This window comes from Poecilia reticulata, linkage group LG20 (genome assembly GCF_000633615.1).
Source record: "Poecilia reticulata strain Guanapo linkage group LG20, Guppy_female_1.0+MT, whole genome shotgun sequence".
NCBI lineage: Eukaryota > Metazoa > Chordata > Actinopteri > Cyprinodontiformes > Poeciliidae > Poecilia > Poecilia reticulata.
Window position 1 is genome coordinate 23,447,158 of NC_024350.1, and position 23,679 is coordinate 23,470,836.

At 37.6% G+C, this 23,679-nt stretch overlaps 2 protein-coding genes across 2 annotated transcripts in view; one reads left to right on the forward strand and one right to left on the reverse strand.

The window, feature by feature from the left end:
• The window catches only part of lmbr1 (limb development membrane protein 1), a 38,040-nt gene extending 25,972 nt beyond the window's left edge, over positions 1-12,068 (forward strand). The window contains exons 11-17 of the mRNA XM_008396743.2: positions 178-254; positions 734-811; positions 3,887-3,960; positions 4,193-4,283; positions 4,857-4,923; positions 10,281-10,442; positions 11,481-12,068. Of these exons, the coding sequence (XP_008394965.1) occupies positions 178-254; positions 734-811; positions 3,887-3,960; positions 4,193-4,283; positions 4,857-4,923; positions 10,281-10,442; positions 11,481-11,566 (635 nt within the window). The 3' untranslated portion in view covers positions 11,567-12,068. The remainder of the gene's footprint in view (positions 1-177; positions 255-733; positions 812-3,886; positions 3,961-4,192; positions 4,284-4,856; positions 4,924-10,280; positions 10,443-11,480) is intronic.
• A 3,228-nt stretch (positions 12,069-15,296) lies between these two features.
• On the reverse strand, positions 15,297-23,448 carry rnf32 (ring finger protein 32). The gene is given in 5 exon segments (XM_008396831.2): positions 15,297-15,678; positions 20,174-20,282; positions 20,613-20,734; positions 21,822-21,964; positions 23,415-23,448. Coding segments are annotated over 5 exon segments (642 nt in total). The 3' UTR covers positions 15,297-15,444.
• Positions 23,449-23,679: the final 231 nt, after the last annotated feature.

Genomic DNA, 23,679 nt, shown 5'->3' on the forward strand with positions numbered 1-23,679 from the left:
ATATATATATGTATGTTTAATTATATCATAATTAAACATAAACAACTCTCAGTCAAGTCCAGAGTAGTCTATCTCAAAATGAATGTGAAAATGACTATACTTATTTTTGCATCTTACACGTTTGGTAAACGAGTCCCAGCGTCTTTAAGAGTAACTTTGCACTTTGCTGTTTGTTAGAGAGAAGAAAGAAAGCATCAGGATGGGAGAAGAACTTGTTGTATCCCATGGTGATGCTGATCCTGCTCGCAGGAACGGTAAGTGCTGAGGCTGACCTGTCATTAAGCTCTGTTTGCTCTCGGCGTCTGCAGCCTGGCTGGTGGCCACTGGGACTAACACAGTCACCTCCAAACTCAACTTTTCCCACAGAGTCTGGGTGGGGAAACTACTTTTATCTAATAGTTGTTTTAAACAGTGCTGATTAGCCACTTGCAATAACTGGGATTTTGTATAAATTACAGTGTGAAAGATGCTGTTTATGCCATCTAATACCACTAGAAAAAGAGAAGGGTGAAGCATGGCACGTGCGTCACAGTCCTACCTACTTCTCGTTGTTTAGCTTTTTTTTTTTTTAAGTTTTATGTTGGAGTGGTTTACAATGACAAAATAGTTATTATACCTCACCATTCCTGCAAATCAGCAAGTTAAGTATATCACAATGGCAAATTCTGAAAGAAATGGAACAATTACCTTACGCTGTATGTAAACAAATCTATATCTTCCTTTGTGTTTGCAGACAATCTCTGTTATTATGGTGGCGCTGAACATCCTCTACCTTCTAGTGGATGAGACGGCCATGCCCAAGGGATCCACGGTAAGCCCTCTAACTGCAGTACATTTTCAGCTCTTTCTCTCACACACGCACACACACACACTATCGCACACCCAGAATGTAAACTGCAAAGGAGCACGCCAGTCGGACCTGCCATGCCCTCAGCGGAGACATAAATCAAATTCCGGATATGCTCAGGTGCACCTCGGAAGAAAGAGCTCAACAAGATGGTAATCTGGCCCGAACCATGTGTTGCCGGTTTTGTTTTGGAAGTTCATTCAGAGTCATTTCACAGCAGCCTGCAGACTCAATGAGCTTGTTACGCGTCTCATGTCCACAGTGACTGAATAAAGCTGCTTTTCCTCCTTGCCGCAAAGACAAACAGGGCCAAGTGGAGGACTTTTAGTGTGAGGCTGAGAGAGTGGAATGACTCTTGGAGATTTTCATCTTCACCTAACAAGAAAGCTGTTTAAAGATTTCTGTATCTCACCTCATCAGCACTCAGAGGTGCATGCACGCGTGCACTTGCGCGCATGTGCGTGCGTTTGCGGTTGTATTCTTGTCTGGAAAAGGAGGCAACATTATGTATCCTATTTCTCCCACATTATGTTTTTGCGTCTGGCGGGCAACTGACAGGGCTGCCCTCCACATTCCAATTATTTTATTGAGATGATGTTTGCTTTGACTTGACACATCTGCGAAAATCCCCCCCCAAAATTACGTGCGTCATGTGGCTCGAACCTGTCCTCCCTGATAGTTTGGCCCAATTAAAACGAGTTATGAGTCTGTTCAACTGGATGAATGCCACACCTCTGATCTAATCTCACAGGGCCAGAAGAAGGGGGTGTCACGTCCTCTTAAACAATCAATACTGATATGAAATCCATCTGTTTACCTATGTAACCTACACATTAATTCACTCTCCCCCTCTGGCACAAAAATTCCCTCTGCCCAAAGTTTGATTGGATGGTGGAAAGAAAGTTGAAAAACATCTGGTTTGACATCCGGACGCGCCACGACCCGAGCAAAGCCTCAGACTGTGGGAAAGTCAAATGAACCCCTGATATGCTAATTGTTATACGGAGCGCACACAATGAAAGTGCCCTGTCAACGTTTGTCTTCCTTTCTAACTGAGCGTCCTGCTGCAGTCTTCGACATACTGAGCAGTGTCCCACTCGGCTTTACAGAACAGGAGAGTAAAAAGAGAGAACATGTAAAGCTGCTGCTACTTCCATTAAAGAGAGCAGCATTTAATGGCTTTATGAACAAACTCTGAGAGGGACTAGTAAAGATGTTACTGCAGGTCCTTTCCGTTGCTAGCTGACACAAAAATGTTGTATTCTAGTAAAATGGACACTTAACCTTCAGGTTTATGGCAATTTCCGTACAAGTAGTATTAAAAATCTTTATATTTTCAAATGGATGTGGTAAATAAAATAAAAAATAACTAGCTGCTCAATTCATTTCAAATGCTGTAATTATTGTGACACAATCTAAAATCCAAACAACCTGCCTACTTTGCTATCAAACCTGGCTTTTTGCAGCACACTTTCTGGATATTAGTGTATAAACTCATTAATAAATACACGTGCAGCTCCCAAGCATAAATGTCTTGAGGTGGGTTACAGCCTGCACACAGCATGTGGATTATAGCACAGGCCATAAAGCTGCTGTTTATTATGGGCCTACTGTGTGTGTTGTGTTGTTTTTATCCTCAGAGCCAGGATTCAGACTGAGTTGTATCAGTTGAATTGGGTGAAACTGGGAATGACATCACAATACAAACTACTAAAAGTATACACTCCCTCGGTTGCTGATCTGACATTTGACTGTGTAATAATGGTTATATTTTTTATATATGGTATGATTATTGTGATCCTAACTGAGAAATCCCAGGTGTGAATTTTGGTAATAATACCTGTTCAGTTGTGATTGTGTCAACATGTCTGCCATTTTAAAGCAACTTTTGCAGCATTATTGTTTGAGACATGTTTAGAAACTAGTCTGAGATACTGTGATTAAACAAATGATTCATTTCACCTGTTAATGATTTTATTGTTGTGGTCATACCTTCTTCTTTAAATTATTTTGTATGAGTTAGTCAAAGATGTACATCACTCCTCCTACAAACAGGCTTAGTTGTAGTAAGACCTGACAATTCTTATCTAAAGCTAGCTTCTGTGAGTTTTTATATTTGTGCATATTGACAGCACACATAACCAAATGCATGCTCGCCATTCCTGCAATAATAAATGACATCAGCTCTACTAAATTATCCGTGTAATAGAGTAAGAACTCTGCAGCATGGCTTTGCAGTAAGCTCCCAAAGATGACAGTTGCATTAAGAGGCATGAAACAACGTGCCAGACTGTTTTTTTTTTTCTTTCTTTCTTCAGTAGCATTTTTCAGTAAAATCCCATAAAAACCAGAATAAATGGATATGAAATGTTTAATGATTTTCTGGATCAGCAAAGACAACTACATGTTTGCTTTTTTTCTTTTTAATGTAGGTGCTTTAATTTCAGATTTTCTAAGCTTGACTCTGAGTTTTAAACAGTTTAGTTCAATAAAGTAATTAAGTTGCTGCATATAATTCACTTTGAAAGGTCAGTTCTTGTGCCAAGACTTAACAAAAGCAAATATTAATCATATAACAAAACAGCTGCTTGGAATGTTCAGAGTATGTAGATGTTTGTCTTGCTCTGATTTCCAAAGATCTTTGAGGTGGAGGGAAGGTCGGGGGTTGAGGGGGAGGGACCTGTAGTCTGTTTGCTTAAGTATTTGTTTTGTTGTTTTTATGTTTTTGGCATGCTTTCAGCCTGTCTACGCTTCTTACCATAAGCAATAAGGTGTTTTTTGTTTGAACACCTGTTCATATATTGTAGGAGCCTCTTTCATCTTCTTCTATTCATTATTTAGCAGGTTTTTATTCCGATTCTGTAGGGAAACTCGTTGAGCAACACGTATCGACTTTGCAAGATTTCTGTAATTCAGTATTTTCCTCCCAATAAACTAGAGTTATCGTAAACCTTTTGTTTCATTTTGGATGTGTTTAAAGGGGTGCTCTATTCGACGAGAGCTAACTGTGCATTTTTTCTTTGTCTCTCTGTCGTCCAGGAGCGAGGCATTGGGAACACGTCTTTGTCCACATTTGGCGTAATTCAGGCGGTGGTGGAGATCATCCTCATGTTGTATCCTTCAAGTGACCTCCCCTTTGTTTGTCGTATGCTCCATGACCAAGAGCAACAGCTGGCTTGTTTACTTAGGGCATTGCTCAGCCAAACACCTTCCGGGAACATGTTGTGTTGTTTCATCACCTTTTATGATAGTTGAAAAGGAGCAATCCAGGCACACATATAAAAGACTCAATAAAGCTTCTTTGCAGCAAAGCGTTTTCAGTTCCTTGATTGATTTGCTGAACAGCTACTTGATGGTGTCTTCCGTCGTCGGATTCTACAGCCTGCGTGTCTTTGAGGGACTCACTCCCAGGAAGGATGACACAACCATGACAACGGTAAAGATGGGCTCAAGTGGAGGGCAAAGGTGTTGAAATTACTCCAGAGGTGCTGATGTGTTTGGGGACTCCTGCAGTTTCATCTGTTCCCTTTTTTTTTGTCCTCTACCTCCTTTTTCCCTGAATTCCTACCCTTCAAAGCTTCACAACAGCTTTCGTCGATCTGTCCAATATTTGTTTGTGGGTTGCGTAAACACTGACAAAGTGCAAGCTCCTTTCTTATACATCAGAGGGAGGCTGGGGATTTTAGGGGGTTGAGGATGTGTGCTCTGTTCAGCCTATAGGGGCACCTTTTCACTTGTTAATGAGTTTGGGAGTGGTGCAGCTTGTTAACTAGCCATGACGCTTCAGTGAAAGGGCTTGAAATGACAATAGAGGGAACCTGGTAATGAGCAACTTCAGAGGTACTAATTGTCTAATATGTGGAACCAATTTAACATCAAGTGGTGTGTATGTGTGTGGGCATATCAGCACTGGAACTATCAAGTGCTTTCCTTCCTCCACATATAAATTGTACATTATGTGCTTGGGCGACCTGGAAACTAAAATGGGACCATTTTGTCATATTTTTAGATCATCGGCTGCTGTGTGTCCATCTTGGTCCTGAGCTCAGCTCTACCAGTGATGTCCAGAACTCTTGGTAAGTTTATTGCCTGCTTGAATTAGAATCATTTTTGTAAATTGGCAGTTTCTTTGAATTTTCAACCAGAAATTAGACAAAACAGCCTGACAAGATTGACTACACATATTTAAACTTGTTTGGTTTGGTTTATCTTTCTTTGGCATGATTTAACCTAAATAAATGAACCACATGTATAAACGTTCCATCTTTTCCTTTGAAGAAGTTAAATAAATCATTTTACGGCTGCTGATGTGTAGATTTGAGTTTTAAAGGTAAATTTAAGTTTTGAGATGATACCTAATGATCTAACTTCAAACAATAAAATGGTTCATCTTCCTCGATCTTTTTCAATTATTGTCATACTCCAATCACAAACTGAAACTTATTTTGTTGGGATTTAATGTGTTAAATCAGGGATGTCCAAAGTGTGGCCGGTGGGCCATTTGCGGCCCCTGGACTGCTTTTGTGCAACCACCAACTTGAATTTGAGTGGTAGAAATTTGATCCACCAGCACAAGAAAACAAAATAGAAAACGGTTCACGTCCAAAATATCCATTATTGGAGATGTTTTGATGTACAATAATTTGCACACACATTTCATACAGATCTCTACCTACTTTATCCTTTTAATTAGTGCACACTAAGTTTATTTTTAAGCATTATTGGGCATTATTACAGATTCTCAGTTGAATTTAGTTCTGGACATCACCTGGACCGGTCTAAAACAATAATATACTTTGAACTAAATCATTCCATCATTCCTCTGCCTGTTGGTTTTGTCTCATTGTCCCCCTGCAAGATAAACCTCTAACTGCGTCCTCTCACAAGTTTTCTAATAGGACTACCCTTTGTTTTAACTCTGTCCATCTTACTATCAATTCTATATAGATTTTCTGCACCTACTAAAGCAAAGCATCCCCACAGCATGATGCTGCCACTATTTTTTCCTTCCTCTCCCCTTTAAAATACATTAAAGTTTGGGGCAAAGCAAAATATGGAAAGGTTCAAGTGTTATGACTGCTTTTTCAAGACCCTGTTAATAACAAAAACAAACACTTGCAGATGAACCATCAACATGAGGTCATTTAGGCTGAATTTACTGAAACTTTCTATAGCGACAGTAGAACAGAAGGGCTAGAAATGCCAGGAGTGGCACCATCATAATGGCAGTAATAAACATGTAGAGCCCAGCTGTTTAAATAGCCCTATTCTGTGTGTGTTGTGTGACCGGCTGCAGAATGGGATGGAGCAAGCATACAGTGAGTCACTGGGAGCTTTACAAAATATCAACAGGTTCTGCTTTGTGACGCTGAATAAATGAAAGGAATAGATGCATGAGACTGAGCTGAAAAGGAAAAAAGGCCTCCCACTGAAAGATAAAAAAAAAAAAAAAGTCATTGAGAGTTGAGTGTGACGAAGTGAGATGTTAGGAGAGAAGGGGGAAAAAAAAAGTTTTGTGTGTTTATGAGGTGTTTTTTGTGTACTTTCCAGTGGGGGGAAACAAGTGCATCACAGTACAAAGCCGTGTAGAATATATGTCATCTTTATAGAGGAGTGACAGATGAGTTACATCAGATGCATATTATAACCAGTTCCCAGGATGCAGAGTGGTTGGGTTATGAATCTATTGAACTTTAATAAGGTTGACTCAGAGACTTGCTGTGTCTTATTGTCTGTAGTCAGGGTTGCTATGGAGATTTGAGAAGTCCTAAAACAAGGTCGATCAATATATACATTTTCTAATATGGTTTCAGATAACAGTAATCTACCACCCTAAATCTAGAGTTTAAATCTTACACCAAAGTTACCAATAAATATGTTTCAAAATCTCTCCAGTTATCTGCCAAATTGTTCCTACAGTTTAAACCCCTTTCAAAGAGAAGCCATAAAAAGTGCTTGAGTGAGTTTTTTCTGAGTTTTTCACCGCTTCATGAGGTGTTTTATAAGCCAAACTGCTTTAAAGATAGACTTTTCCATGATGAAGGTTGTAGTAGATAAAGTAACATGAAAATTTTAATAAATGTGCAATAAGTAAGGTTTTGGTGTAGCAGGTTCACCTGGAAGGATAAAATCCAACAGGCTGTATGTTTTGCTATTTTGCTGCATGGGGCTTGTAGTTTTTGTGTTTACACATGTGTTTACCAGAACTGCTAGTTACATAGCATTTGAATGTTACTGGCTCATTTCTGAGGAAACAAACAAATGAAGGAAGCAAAAAGTGGATAAAACATTTAAGATGAACCTAAACATGATTTAAGACTTAGTATGGAAAATGGGGTGTGTTAAGACATAAAATTGAATGATTTTTGTTGTTGTTCAATTGTTGTTTTTCTTTCCAAGGCTAATTATGTTATGCATTGAATTTTATTTTTTTTGTTTAAAAACTGTGACACAGTGCTTTTTTTAATTTAAAACTGACCATAGGATAAAAATGTCTTACTAGCCTGTGCTTTGGTGAAGACCCGAGCTAACTCTGAGATCCTTCCTAAGATGAAGAAATGCTTAAGAAAAAAAAAATGGGGATGTTTTCTGGCACAGGTTTCATATTTGTTAACATGTACAAGCAGCTGATTAGTCCTAAAGTGTTTCAGTAAAGACTTAAACAATCTAAAGATGATCCCGATCAAACAGATGGATGCCTTTTGGATGTGTAACCAGCAGCATGCAGATAAATGTCTGCAACTCTCCACGATATGCTCTGGTCATTTTAAAAATCAATTTTTTAAAACTCTTAATCAGATTTTCTCAAATTACCAAACCAGGATCAGAACCTTTGGTATTAGAAACAAATTTGGCCAGACCACAGTGGCTAGCTGCATCGACTGAGGTCTCCGTCATTTTTCTCCCTGCCTCTTCATGGGCAATTTTGTTAAAGGTCTGCGATGCCTGCCAAACTGCTTACTGCGGCTGCAAATACATCTCTGCAGACACTGAATCAATAGCTCAATCTAATTGACGACAGAGATTGTGAAGATGTTACAGGAGAAGTAGTGCCCAGAGACTGGGGCTTCTTCGGTCTGACACGTCAGAATATGATTCCTGCATACAAATTACAGACGAGATCAGATATGAAAGTGTTATGAAACGCAGATTTGAACTGATGGTTTGCTTGATCAATTTATCATATTAAATAAAACTATTTTATCATCCAATTGACAGCATAAGTATCTTTTAAAATACGTTGTAAATCCTTACTGACAAGATTTCGTTGTTCAACTATACAAAAACGAGAGTCGGCAACATAAAGATAAACAGGCTGGGAGGAAAAGCAACAGTGATGGCTGCAGTAGAAATTTGACATGATCAACTCAACCAGAAGATTTAACATTCATGTTGGATCTAAAAGGGACCTGCAAGACTAACTGTACATTTATTTATTACTAGAGGACAGTTTAAGCTGCAAACCACCTTTAATTAATTGCAGAGTAATTTCTACCTCCCGAAGCGCCAATATGTAAAAGCCTTTAACTCATCTATTTTTGACCGTTGCCAAACATGCATATCCAGGCTAAACATGGCAGCATGAAAACAATACAATTAAAAAAAATAGATTTACCACTAGGTAACTGTATTTACACAAAATAATTAAAAAAAATGACCAAACTCAACCAGAAGTTGGAACAATCATCACAACTGCTGCTAAAATAAGTTTCACATTTATTTTGATTCTACTGCATGGACTTAAATAATTACAAAATTTTATAGTAGTTTTCAAGTGTATATATTATCGTGTTTTACAGTTTACAGTAAAGCTGCTTGCACATAGAAAACAGTGGACACTTTGCACCTGTAAACCAAGGCTGTGTTCACACTGCAACCTGAAGTGGCACAATTCCGATTTTTTTTTGTCAGATCGGATTTTTTTTTTTTGCCGGGGCCGTTCACACTGCCAAACATGCGACAGGTATGTGTTCTGCAGCGTGAACAAGCAAATGACCTGAAAGTGTCCCGCATGCACAGTAGAGGGCGCAATGGTGTCAGGGTTCTCATTGTTCTGCCAACCGCCATAAAAAGAAGAAGTGCTTATTGTTTGCGGAAGTAAACATGGTTGCTAATGGTGGAGCTTAGCTTACATATTTGAAGTTGTTGTCCGGCTGGAGCTGCATATTAGCAACTTAATCCTCATATAATCCGTCATGGTTGTTGTTTTTCTTCCTGTTTGCACGTATCAGGACGCAGAATAGTGAGATTTGGTGAGAATCAGTGACGTTCAGTTCGGATGAACGCGACCTGAACGTTAGGTCGCATTTGAATCGGATACGAGTCAGATATGGGTCACATTCGAAAAGAATCCGACCTGTGCTGTTCAGACTGTCATGAAAAGATCGGATGCAGTTCGCATTATGTAAAAAAAAAAAAAAAATTGGAATTGAGTCACTTCAGGCTGCAGTGTGAACGAAGCCCAATATTGTGTTGCCTTATGGCAAAACAAAGCTGCTCCGGATGATGCACCAAAGTTAAAATAATTCTAAAAATGATTACAATTATAGCGGTCCTTACTGTATTCATATGTGCAAAAACACAAACTTACTTGGAGATGATATTTGGTGGCCTATCTCTTTAGAAATGGTATCCAGTAATATGCAGAAAGACTTTACTGCCCACAATTATCTCTTGGAGCTGCAGCTTAATAGCAAGTGATTTGTAACATTTCTTCTTTTTTTCCTTTTATTTTTGTGACCAATAGTATTTGCAAACAGATATTATGTCATGTTAGTGAGGAACTAGTAGTGTGTTTTCAGTACTCTGATACTTTTTCCTGGCATCTCATCAAACAAACTTTAAACAGTTGGAACGCTACGGGGAAAAACTGTAGCACTTCTAAAACTAACTTTTGAAAACCACAATTTACTTTGATATGGTTAAAAAGCCCATGACTTCCAAAATGTATTTTGTATCCTGAATGTATTTGAAATCTGTTTACATATCTTGAAGGTTATAATAAAAAAATGAAGTTATTAAAGTTTTATATGTTTTAATGTGTAAGCAGAGAGGATTAAAAAGGATTTTTAAAAATGTTTTAAAAAGGGGATAAAATAAATGTTACAAATCACTTACCATACACAAGATTGTGGAGACAAAAAATTGTTTTTGTATGTGATTCAGCTTTCAGAATGAGTGTTTTCACTTGTTGAAAGAGATAAGCTCCTGCAGAAAGATCTGTCAAACTGCAGGGAGAAAAGATATGGCTGCATTTTCCAGAAGCCTCAGTGCTTTTCACCAATAAGAAAAAAAATCCTGCTTATGAACACAGAACCTCACATTTCAAAACTGGCATTGACAAAATAAGTTGTATGCATTCCCTTTGTGGATTTTGTCTTTTGAACACTATGGGGGGAAAAAACTATTTGACAGTTTTGTTTGTCCTTCACAGGTATCACCAGGTTTGATCTCTTGGGGGACTTTGGGAGATTTAATTGGCTGGGAAACTTCTACATCGTCCTCTCATACAACTTGCTTTTTGCTGTTGTGACAACTCTTTGTCTTGTGAGAAAATTCACCTCGGCAGTGCGAGAAGAACTCCTGAAGGCCCTAGGTAAATGTCTCTTAAGCCTAATCTTATTTTGTTCTGGAACATTGACAATCCACAGGTGCATTATAGTAGATAATAAATGAAAAGTTAATGTATTTCAGTAGAAAAAAATGATTAAACTCATATTTAATGTTGATTCCTCACAGAAAAATATATTTCAGGGTTTAATTTCTGTAAATTTTTTATAATTATGGCTTACAGCTTATCAAAACCCAACATTCAATTTCTCATAATATTACATAATAGATAAAATGAATTTTTAAAATACAAAATGGTCTACATAATTATGGGAAAGACTGCTGACTTCTCAGTTGTCCAGCTGATTTATAATTTGTTTATGACGCCCTCCACAAACGAGATAAGACACCGATAGCCACTGCTAAATAAGCTGGCTTTCGGATTCCAAGCATGTTCACAGAACATTAAGTGGAAGGACGAATGTGTGGTAGAACAAGGTGCACAATCAGTGAATATAGCCACAGTTGCATTGAAATCTTAAGACGTGCAGGAAATTAGCCATTGAGGACTGACTACTGATCCAACAATTAATGCAAAAGGAGCCACAGCTTTTTGCATTAATTGCTGTGGCTCCTATGTATATATTCGGCAGTACAAAGACATATATGACATATCTGTAATAAAAATGTTTTTTCTAGCCTTATTTAATTAAAAATTTTCTGAGACTCTGAATTGCATATTAGCAATAAGCTAAAAGTTTTACTTATTGACTACAATTGCTGAAATAAATAAAGTTTTTTAGGTGATTTTTACAATTTACTGAGATGCACTTGTGCTTTTATTTATTTTTCAGATTAAATGACCTATAAAGAAACCCCCCCAAATAATAAAAAAATAAAGAGCAGTGAGCTGCATTTAAAGACTTGGTGTGACTATCCCTGAATGTTTGATACACAGGACGGAATGGGGTTAGAAAATGTCAGATAGAGGCACTGAGGAGAGAAAAGAACATCAATACCTCTGCCTAAATGAAAGTCTAAGGCTTTTTAATGAGATTTCTCTGCCTTATCTCCCACCGCCCAGGTCTGGATAAATTGCAACTGTCAAACAGCCCCGCAGACCCCGAATCTGGGAAGCTCTCGGCCAATGGGCATCAGAAAACTCTGTGAAAGGGACGATGGATCAGCACGCACGCACACACACATGCTAGCAGAGCCACAGGAAGATTTCAACAGTACTGTCTGAGTGTTGAAAGGTGAAAAGGATAGGAAGGAACTTAATAAACCCAGGCAGTGTCTGACTGTTGCTGCAAATGGAGGCTGAGAGCAATTTAGCTTCGTGACATTCCATCCTCTGCGTCTCTGATGGAAGCTGGGACAGAGCCAGGGCGGAGACAGAGGAGTGAAAAAGACTGCCATCAATGGACTGACCTTGATGCTAACCTCGACTGTGACTTTAAACTACCCATCTCTTGCTTCTGGGGCATTCTTGCACCCGTCATCGTCACCTTACTTCCTTTTGCAACTCCTACCTTTGCACTAGATAAAAGCAGTTTCTGCTTGGTTCCGTTTCTTTATCAAAGTCTTAAATCAGTTGCTGAAGTAGAAACCAACCATTCAATTACAAAGGTATTTAAATTCTTTTTTTTTTTTTTAATGTTGGTGAGAAACTCAGAATAAATGTTTGTTTTTTGTTTGTTTTTTGTTTTTTTTGTTTTTATTAGTGATGCAAGCATGAGAGGATTTCAATTTTTCTTTTTCTTCTTTAAACTCAAAATAAGAAAAAAAACTGACAAACTGCTTTTTGAAACATGGTAACTTGTGTTTTATTCCCACTGAACAGAGCCAGTGCAGAATGCTGCACCGTATTATGGGTTGCATTTTATGCATTGCACCTGTCAGGTCTGAACGTCTTATCTTGTTGTAATTTTTCTGTCGTATGTGTTTTTATCTGGCTTTATGCAAGTGGGCTTTAACTTTTTGATGATGTCAGTTTGTATGAAGGAGGACACTTTTTTTTCCTTTTTTTTTTTTTTTTAAGGTGCTCCTGATTTGATTTAAGCCAATCAAAAATTGGCTGTTTTTAAAACCAAGCCAAATCTCACTGATTGGAAAACTCTAGTTCATCTGAAGGGAATCTGTAGTTTTGTTTTACTTGTAATTTTTTTTTTATTGATGCACATCTTGCATAATTTTTGCTCTTTCAAAAAAACAAAAACAAAAAAAAACAGGCACGCACACGAAACTGTTTTGTAAATGTTGTACTTACATGTATATAATAATTTGTTTCAGATCTTATTCCAATGTTTGGATGTAAATAATCAGTTTTCACTGAGCCCGCTGAAGGTTTTACAGAAAGCATCTTTGATATTATTTTAATCATATGTGTTATAAAATTCAGACATGGTAGGCTTGGAATATTGCTGCACAGATGTATCTGTTTGCATTGACCTCACCCTTTGCAGAGCTAAGGATAGTAGATATCCAATAAACAGATGGATTTGCATTTGGCTCCCTTAGAAGATTGTGGAAGTGAACAATTTGATTTACCAGTAATTTAGAGGGGCTGTCCACAATTTGTTTGTAGTGAAATATAATTTAAAGACAATAAAGAAGTGCAAGTGAACGAAGGTTTTGCTACAGGACCAACATCTGTAAATCACACACAGTTTGTTCTATGAGTTCACGGAGAACCACAAGCGAGCCAGCTTTGTAGCCAAGAGAAAGACTTGGTAACTCAGGCGTCCCTCTACATTTTGTTGCATTGCTGCGTAATCTTCTGAACTGTGATTTTCTTTGTCTTCACAATCACCTCGAATGCCTTATGACAAAACATCTTGTAGGCGTGATGTGATGGTAATTGGTCTCTTTGCACAGCCGTACTGTGATCCTTTCTGCTACCGAGTTTCTGCTTCAAAGCCAGCTATATGTTACTTTTTTTTTTCCACTATTAATGTTAAGGAAGGAGCTTCATTTTTTAGCAATTTCTTGCATTGGTTGGAATGATTCTACTTGGATGAAGAGTGGCATTGTTTTTCTTTGTCATGACAAATAGAAATCTGAAGTTATATATGCATTCAAGACTTGAACAAAAGAAAATGTACAGCGCTAATTTTTTTTTTTATATATACACTGGCAATGTCATACAGTACGCAAAAATATGACAAAGGGCATCCAGTAATATTTCTCAATAATGAAAAACAAATAACTTTCTGTTCTGCCAGATATATTTTGTTTTTGTTTGTATTTTATTGGTTCTAGAATGATGTGAAGATGTGAATTCTGAAGATAAAAAGTGATGTGAATTTGTTAAGATTTAAACACTTTTCCTTGTGAGAGAGGCAGATGAATGAGTCAAAGTAAAGATTTTCCTCTTTTCTTATGCGCAAGCTGAAATTTAGTGAAGTATTGAAATAAAATAACAGTTCCATTAACTTAAAGAAAGTGGACTTTTCGGTATTTCTTGGGGAAAAATAAAACTTCACATATAAATATTGGACCACTTTTCCTTTTAAATGATTTTTTGGTTTTATAGTCCATATTGTCTGTGTTTGAATGAAGGTGTCAAGTCGTTCTGTGCTGCAGGTGTAACTTTAATTTCTATCCATTCGTCTGTTAATCTCTGCATGTAAATTTTGGTACATGTTTTGTGAATGTATTTTTTACGATTTCTCAGTTTGATAAATGGTATTTTTGTTGTTTGTGTGTTTGCAAATAAAAGGAAAATGTTTACTTGCTTTTATTTTGTCTGGGTGTTTGAGTTCTATGTGACCTTCGGTGGACATATGTTTTTTACATTATTTAGCTCTTTTGGATGTAAAATCCTGACGTTTTTTTTATTCACATGTAGTGTACATAATTGTTGCAAATGGATTTAGTTAACTTGGTAAAATATTTTGATGAATTATGGAAATAATCGACAATGCTCAAATTACGTTTAATTTGAATAAATATCACTCTGTGAATACTTTGTATTACTCCGTTTCAATTAATTGTGGCTCTTGTCCCAGTTTGAGAAAGTAAACTCTTTTAAAATGTGTAAAATTAGGACTGCCGATCAAATCTCAAAAATATGAGCAATATGGATGTTGATGGTTTACATCCGATTGAGATGAACTCTTTTTTTTTTTGTCTTGTTTTTTTTTTGTCAAACTTGGTGTTTTCCATGTAGGTATTATGTACCTCATACTACATTGTGACAAACTGTCCAAAATGTTCTCTAAAAAACCTTTGTGGTCCACTTACATTAAAATACACTCAATGTGTGACTTTTGAAAGCCATTGGTTACATTGGATTTATACAAGGGGTAACACACGGGCTAAGTACAAACGCATGTTATATCTTTTTTCATTTCCTTCCACCTCAAAATCATACTCTGCTTTGTGTTAGCCTATCACAAAAATCCCAAGTAAACACGTAGTAGTTTGTGTCTGTAACATGACAAAATCTATAAAGGTTTCAGGGGACAAACACTTTTGCAAGCTGAGTTGTGCTTATAAACAAGCACAGCTTCACCAATGATTAACCAGTGTCAGCTTCCTGTATTTAGAGGCCAATGTGTCTTGCTGTTAAATGTTTCATAGTGAGCTGCACTCCACTTTATAGAGTTTGCACCCATGCAAAAGGGTACAAGGCAAAGTGTTGAAAGCACATTCACCATTTGAGGCTTCGTGTCAAGGTTGAGCCACTCCTGCCTCGTGCTCAACCTTTTCACACCAGATAAAGAGAAATAAAGACATCTATTTTTTTTTTTTGCACACACCCAAGTCTCCTGAATGGAAAAACGGCACTGTTGGTAAAGAAAGCCCACAATGAAGCCTTAAGGAGCAGTACATCTTAATGTCTTTTCAGCTCCCCGGTAGCAGTCCAGGCTATGAATAAAAAGTCTGCTGTGCACTATCAGACTTGCTTCTGTTTTTAGTAAACAAAAGACTACTACTCCCACATATCTACATTCACATTGTAAACTGAATGATCACATCTGTGGAGATCCGAGCTCTTTATGCAGCAGCTTTGAAGCTCTTGTCTCATTGCAAGCTTTAACATGTTAGGAGGAAGGCAAGGTTGGAAAAAGAATCCAGGATTTTATGACCAACTGTGTCTTGTTTCCGACCTGGCTCTTCAGTCGCTCCCACTCGTTCTCCCGAGGTTCTGAGACGCCTTTTCTCTCCAGCTGTTCGAAGACCCGTCTGCTTGATGACAGCGAACGGTCGATATCACTCAGAAAAGCCTCCGTGTCGGTGTGACAGTATCGGACAAAGCTGTCATTCAGTTCCTGCGACTAATTAGAAAAACCATTTTAGTGGCACAAAGGATGAGAATGCTTCATTCTGATACACAATGGAGCTGTGTTTTCAGCGACGGTTGATTGTGAGTTTATTGTAATGGCTGAGGCATGCTGACAGGTTGTAGTTGTTAAACAGCCAGATCAATACTGTCATGTCTCCAACTAACATGGAGAATTAATGAAAACCAATAATAAAAAAAAAGAACATATTGTGGTGCTAATCATTTAAATAGTCTTCACTGAGGGGTTTCTCCCGTTCAGTCACAAACGGTATTTTATTATTTTTTTTAGCATTCTGCAGAACTAACTGCTCTAAAATCACATGCATCTAGCACTGTAAGCTTTCAACATTTTGTCACATTCTGAACACTTAAGTGATAGATTAATACTAGTGATATATAACTGGTTTACCTCTATAATTGTGAGACAGAGGTAAAACAGTGCATGGTTCTCAACAATGTTTTACAAATTAAAAACTGAATTTGAATTCAGCTTCCTTTAATTGGACTAAATAAAATTCTGTGCAACAAGTAACTTTCAGATTCCCTTGATGACTAAATGCAACCCCCTGGAGTGCAATTCAAACTCAGTATGAATACAGATGTTTTCTGAAGGTCTGGTTGGTAGAGAGCATTGATGAATAAACAAATGTTTGCCACAAGTCATACATAAGAAGGTGAAAGAAGGAGGTCTGGTCAGATGAGGCCAAAACTACACATATTTGGCCATCATGCAAAAAAAGGTCTGTTTCATCCTGAACGCTCAATCTTCACAGTGAAATATGGGAGCAGCAGCATAATGCTGTGGACACACTTGCAGGGGGACAGAAATACCTAGTCAGAGTTAATGGGAAGGTTGATGTCGCTAGACACAGGGGCCTGCACATGACTCATCTTCATATATATCAATATAGAATATAATAAGACAAATTTTCCAACTACTATTCTTACAAATAAAGATTTTAACCATAGCTTTTAAATTATTTCATTTTGTGCAGTTGTTTGACATAGCATCTCTACCTTCTCTTGTCAGTAACTGTTATCGGACAATATCAAAAACGCTGAATGTGTTCATGTATTGCATGCACACATGAACATTTAACAAGTATTGGAATAATAGTTGTAACTTTCAATTGCAACTGCATAACACAGAAAAAGAGTAGTCTTGCAAAATCCGAACTTACTTTTCTGTGACACACACACGCGCACACGCACGCACACACACACAAATGCTCTCCCTTAAGCCTTAAGTCAGAGATACATCAGAATTGCTTTACAGCTAGGCTTTTATCACTAATTAAACAAGTTTTAGCCATTCAAATGGAGGGTTTTATGTCTCTGGCTGACTTTTCGACAGTCAGGGCAAACAGCACAGCCTGAGGTGAACTTTGCCTTGTTCCACTTTAGAAGTGGATGAGAGAGGGCACAGAAATGGGGAAGCAGAGGTGGGCCCAGCGGTGTTATCTCGCTGCAATCCATCTATGTCAGTAGTGTCTCGCTTAATGTGTTGACTCAGGGTCGGACCTCTGTAGCTGAGCAAAAATTGAAAGCTGTGCATTGGAAAAAGCTGATAAGAATACTGAAGCTGGCCTTATATGAAGGTGTTTTTCCCATCTTCTCCCAGGGAACACCTGCGGCTTTATGATACAAAGATGCTTTATTGCCCTCTGCTATCACAAGGAAAACTGAAAGAATAGGTTTCCCCGTCTCACACAGGTCCCAGCTTAGCACTGACGTGCCTGTTTGCATTACAGTCAGCTAAGCAAATAAGTCTTTCCCCTGAAAAATCACGTCAATCACACCTGTCGGCGCCATGCTGCGCTACTCTTGAAGATCGTCCTCCTTTGTGACAAAAGACACGAGATGATCTACTGACCACCCACTACTTAGCAACTTTTGAGTCACACAAATAAAATGTAGAAAATGCCCCTGTAGCTAAAAACCAACTTTTTAGTTTTCACTTTTCATTTCCAGATGTTTTAGCTTTCCTGCCCACTTTAGCTGACCAGTTAAATTGCATTATCTAAATCAACTGAACAAAACAAAACAAAGCATATTTCTGAAATCTACTAACCTAGTATCCCCAAAAATGTACAATTATCTGACATTTCAAACTGTTTATTATTCTGATTGTATGACAGCCATCTGCAAAAACACAAACATTAACCATCTGACAAGCACTGTCTTAGAACAATCAATAATTAATCATCACATGGTTCAATACTGAGCATTCATTTAGTCACAATCCTGAATGTTGAAATTAATAGAAGAGTATAGAAATACCCATTACTGTATTTATTAAGTTGAATATGTATTTCAGAAACATAGTGGATGTGCAAAACAATGCTCAGCAGTCAGTTTGGTTTAATTAAGATAAATTAATATGAGTAATAATCTCATATTTGTGAACTCATAGAAAAAGAGCTCTTGCCTCATTGGCTGTGTGACATCACATAACTCTCTCGTTACATAAAAATGTGCTCCTGATGCCCCCTCTACAGCCCACAGGTGAATTTAACATGCGTTGTGTTTTGTCAAGACCACCTAAACTGACACCGAGTCAAGACTAAGACTCTGAAGGATGTATAAAATTTTAAGACTAAGAGCTAACCAATAAGAGATTATTTTTAAGAGCACTCCTATATATAGAGTCCTGATCACAATTGTAAGACCAGTTGAAAAATGGCAAGAATTCACATTTTTGCAGTGTTGGACATTAAGGAGGTTCTAAGTAGAGCTTTCAAAATGCAAAATGAAAAAATGGCAGTGAGACCAAAACAGAATCTCAAGTGGTCGATCTCTACTTGACTATTAAGAAGCTGACAACAGTAAATGATTCTTTCTCCTTCCTGAGTATGTGAACCTGTACACGGCCGTATGTGTTGGGTTTTAGCGTTAGGTCAGAGCTAATTGGCCCGGTAAATGCTGCATCTTTGTTTATGAGACACATGAGGGAACGGTTTATGGGTGAGATGTTGGAAACTGACAAGGGAGAGAGGGTAGGACACTCTGACCCTTGCAACATATTACAAGTCTGGACCTCATGCATATGTCGATTTCCTTAATCAGCCTCTTTGAAGCAAAGCACTCTGTGTGATTGCAACACTCCACACAGAATGAACTACCACCTGCTCTTCACTTGACATTGAACATCCATCTGTTGGAGCTTCATCTGTCATAAAGAGGTGTGAGTGAGTGAATTTTCAGAAGAAATTATTCCCCCTCCGTAGAGAGCTGATAAATGGTTGAGAGCAATCTTGACCGCTGTAGTCGCTGTTTATTGAAGATCTCAGCTTGGACAGGTTCACTAGGTGGCAATGTTCCCTTTTCGTATGGGGTATCATGAAGCCTGAGAGTGAAATTATTTTAAAAAACGGTCAGAGATTTGACAGTATCACTCCATCATGTCCATCCTTTCCAGTATGAGAAATTTAAATGCATAAAGTATCCAAAAATATGACTTTTTTTCCACCTCTTCAATGTCTTTCATCTTCAGAATATGGGCAGTCCTCCTGACATTCTTCAATGAATGAAGATAAAAATCAACCCAAACAGGCACAGCAGAAAGGGTCCTGATGTGCTAACTGGAAGATCCAGATTGTTTCAACTAAACCACAAAACTATGTTATTGGTGAACAAAGTATGTCATTTGCAAATCATTAAAAAGTGCTTCAGAAGTAAGAGCAGATGAGTGTGCATGTATTCAGAAGCTAGTAAGTTCCTACACTTTTGATTTTATTGTGCAATTTCTGTGGTTAAAATTTCACATATTGACAAGAACATAAATAAAATGTCCCAACATGTTGGTAAGAAATACATTTCTGGTTGCTGTCAACAAGTTTCTGGAATGTTTCTGGCTGGACATTTCAGAATTTCTCCCCTTATCATTCAAACCTTGTTCTAGAAGCAGCTAACAGATACAATGTTTTTATGTGGTCTTATGGCCTACCTTTCTTATTCCTCCCTCAGGCAACTACCCATATGATCTAAAAACAGCCACTGCTTCTTCTCATTGAAACCAAATTTCTCAGTCTTTATCTTCCTGGACAAAAAAACCCCCACCTAGAAGTAACTTGGCTTGTCCATGAGGGCAGCTGCAACTTTTAAATGGGTTTAAATGTATTGATTTTGGAGCAACTGCATCTTTCAGGAGCTCTCTCCTTCAATGTTGATTTTATAAACTACCTTTACACAGGCACACTTCTGTTCCAGCAGTTTCGATTTTAAGAGAGAACTTAACATTATTCACTCTCAAGTTGTGTTCGGTGATTGTTTGATTTAGATGGTTAAAAATTTAACTGAATTTGGTTTACCAAAATGACAAACACACATCAAAATTAGACTTGAAAGAGACAAATTAGGCATCTAAAATGGTCGAACGCTAGCAATGCCTTTCAAGAAGAGTGGCTGAACAACTAAAAGTGTCTGTAAACTTTACTAGGACTATATGCTTTGAAATTATGCTTGCTGCAGTTCAATACCAAACTTACCCTTTGCTCCAAGAACTGGTGACTCATCTTTTTGTCTTTGGGGAACTTGATTTTCTGGATATTTTTGTACTTTTTACAAGCAACATAGACTCGCCAATATGCTTGAATCCTAAAAAAACAAACATAACAAAAATTTTAAAAGAATTTTAAAATTTGCATCTCCATAAATTAGAATATCACTGAAAAGTGTATTTATTTTCATACTCAACTAACAAAGTGAAACACATAAATTATTTCTGAAAAAATATCAAATTTTCCTTAAACTTCACAACCATGTGCTACTTCATAATTAAATGTAAACTATACAAGTTTCTAATAAAATACAATTGTAATGAGAAAGAATTGAACTAATTCAACAGGTATGAGTACGTGGAGTCTCGTTCCTATGGTCACTGAAATAGTATCATCATCAATTATACTGTTATATATTATGGTTTACCTGGTAGCACAGTGACGTCTGTAAAGTCAAGCAGCGTCATGAATTACACGTTTCCTACCAGAATACCACTCAAAGGCCTGCATAAAGTTTCTGTGGAAAACATGAGAGCAAGACAGAAACATCTAAGAAAGGAGAGAAAAGACATGTAGACACACACTTAAACACTTGCACCTATATAAAGATATCTGTCTGTAGCTTTCAGTGCTATTGTCCAATAAGACTGAAGGAGTCAGCATGACCCCCTGTAGGCTATATAGGACCTGCACTATTGCCTCCTCATACCTTTGAGACAGAGCCTTTTATCGTCTGAAAGGAGACAACCAAAGCTATGAAGCTTAGTACACAAACCAGTTTACTCAGACCTCTTGAGTGCAAGGAGGAGGCATATTGATTTCCCATTGTTTTTGGCCTGACCAACACACTCCATCACCAGTGAAAGGGCTCCCCGTAGTGCACAATCTCCAAGACCCTTTGACAACCTATTAAATTACAGAGAAGCGTTGAGTCTCTCTTGCTATAAAAAGGACATAAAATACATAATTGCAAAAATACTCTGTTGATCTAATATTCTTATTACAAAAACAGTCTTTTGTAATAATCCCTTTTTAATCATTTTTATTGAGGGTTAAAATAAACAAAGTTGATAAATGAGTGAATATCCCACTCAGTGTCAGTGACTCATAACAACTGCTGTTGTAAGCAGTTTTAACAATCACGTCAACGAAGTACAAGACTATTCCACAATTGCATTGTCATAGTTTGAAAGTTTGCAGGAAAACGCAAACTCAACAAAGATTCTCTTGTCACTTTCCCTTGTTAGCAGGCTCTAATTAGCTTTCTTTTGCCCTGAGTTAAACTAATATTTACATGTGCATCTATGGCAACTGTCCTTTGTGAGGCTGGCTTTTCTAGTCCCACATTCTTGAGGAGATTGGCATCTTAAAAGGGGATCAGAAAGGTGCAAAAGACAGAATGACCCTCACAGTAACACACTGATTGCTACATCATTGCCTCACAGTTGAGTTCCAATGCAGTATAGGCAAATTTGTACAGTTGTCCACACAGATTAGAACATACAAGAACAGTGGGGGAAAGAGGGTGACTAAGGAAAATTCTTTGTGTGAGTTGCTGTCCGTTTGTGCAAAGAAACACAGCTTTTCCTAAAAACAGACACAGAAAACGAAGACGTAAAATAGTGTTGGGGAATACCTGAGCCTGAAGGCAAAACTCCTCCCTGCGTATAGCACACAGTTTAGCTGATTCTTCTTGCAGTATAGACCTTGTCGTTACCTGGGTTCATTCATCTTCTGTCAATCTCTCAGTAGAGTAGGCCACCAAACCCAACTTCTGAACTACAAACAATTAATAAAGGTCCAAATATAATTTATTAATCACATGAGACATTATATTTTTCCAGTTGTAGCTTCTCTTGATTGGCACCCTATTAAGTACAAAAAATATATAAATGTTCAGTACATTCAGTGTCATGAAAAAAGAATTCCCACCCCTTAAATTTTCCCACATTTTGTCAAATGCCACAGAGATACATTGTGGTGTAAAGACTTTAAAGGGATGTGAATGTCAGTGACATAGTGAATATAGTTCAATATGTTTACTTTAAACATTGGGCTTTAAGTTTTTGAGGGCCAACATGACAGTATTAGCATTACAACTACATGAAACCATCAAGGCTTAAACCAAAACCTTTTGGCTACAAATGCAGTCCAAATAGACATTAAATACAGCATCCAATGTTGTGTTGGTGCATTTTATAGACAGGATAGATGGCTTCTCAGCATCTTAATTTTGGGTCATTTCATTCAAAACTGTATGGCAGAGTACAGATCTAATCAGTTTGCTCACTGATGCATAAGCTTTTGCCACCATATTCTAAAGTTTGATGATATGATGGTACTTGAAAACTTAGGAATTTCTCAGGGGCACTTGCTAAAAAAGGGTTGAAAGCCGCTGAGCTGAAGTTGGTGTTAAAAGGTCATAACTTCTCTCCACTGTCACCCCTTGCTTGGTAAAGATGAGGGGCCACATCATAGCTAATAATCATCTCCATAAGGCCACTGCATGCAATTAAAACTGTTTGGCGATTACCATGTCGTTGATCCTTCTTGACTTCAGTTTCTTCTGCAAAGTCTGTTTACTAGTGTAATATTACAATAACATTCAAGACTTACTTTAATTATAACTTGAGCAAAGATACAATTCTGAACTTTTGAACTGGACTGAAGAAATGTTTGTCAGGTAATTATCACATAAAGAAAATAGGAAGAAATTCCTCTACTTGTCACAGAAAATCCAGAAAGCAGAAGCTGGCCAAAGACATCCCGTTCTGGAAGATCTAAACTCAAATGAAGTAGACCAATACTTAGATACTTTCGAATCTTTTTCGCGTAGCACTGTGAAGAGTTAACAGGTGTTTTCTATTTAACCAATTAAGCGCAATGAAAACGTCACAGTCTGCAGTTAGTAGAGTCCCACAAAGAACTCAAATTACTAAGTTATTTAGAACAAACTTTTATGGAAAGGTAATTAAAAACATATTATAAAAGCAGCCCCAAATATTCTGCGTTGGCATATTATCAACAGTGCTTGAGTGGTTGTTAGGTTACCTGTTGCGCCCCGTGTCGTGGTGGTATTTGATGTTTTCCTTAAAAAGCTACGCCCTACATCGTAATTTCATTTTATCATTTGCTTCCTTGGTGTCTTAAGAGCTTAAACTATATCAAAAAGCATTTTTAAATTCTATTTTTCACAGTATGTTTACTCTGTGTTTTCTATTTAACTAACGAGACTTGGGCTCTGTGGTTACCAGGTTACCCATGGCGTCACCGTCACCAAGTTTGACATCAAGGCGTCTGATTGGCTGATCTGAAAGGTCAGGGGAAAGTAAATTTCATAGAGATAATATAACAATACTAGCACATTTGAAATGTAACTGTTTCTGTCTTTTAACAAACAACAAGAAACCGGTAATGAAAACATTTGATATATTGTTATTAATTCTATTTTTTATACTGGAAATACCATTTTAGAGATGTAAAATGATGCATTC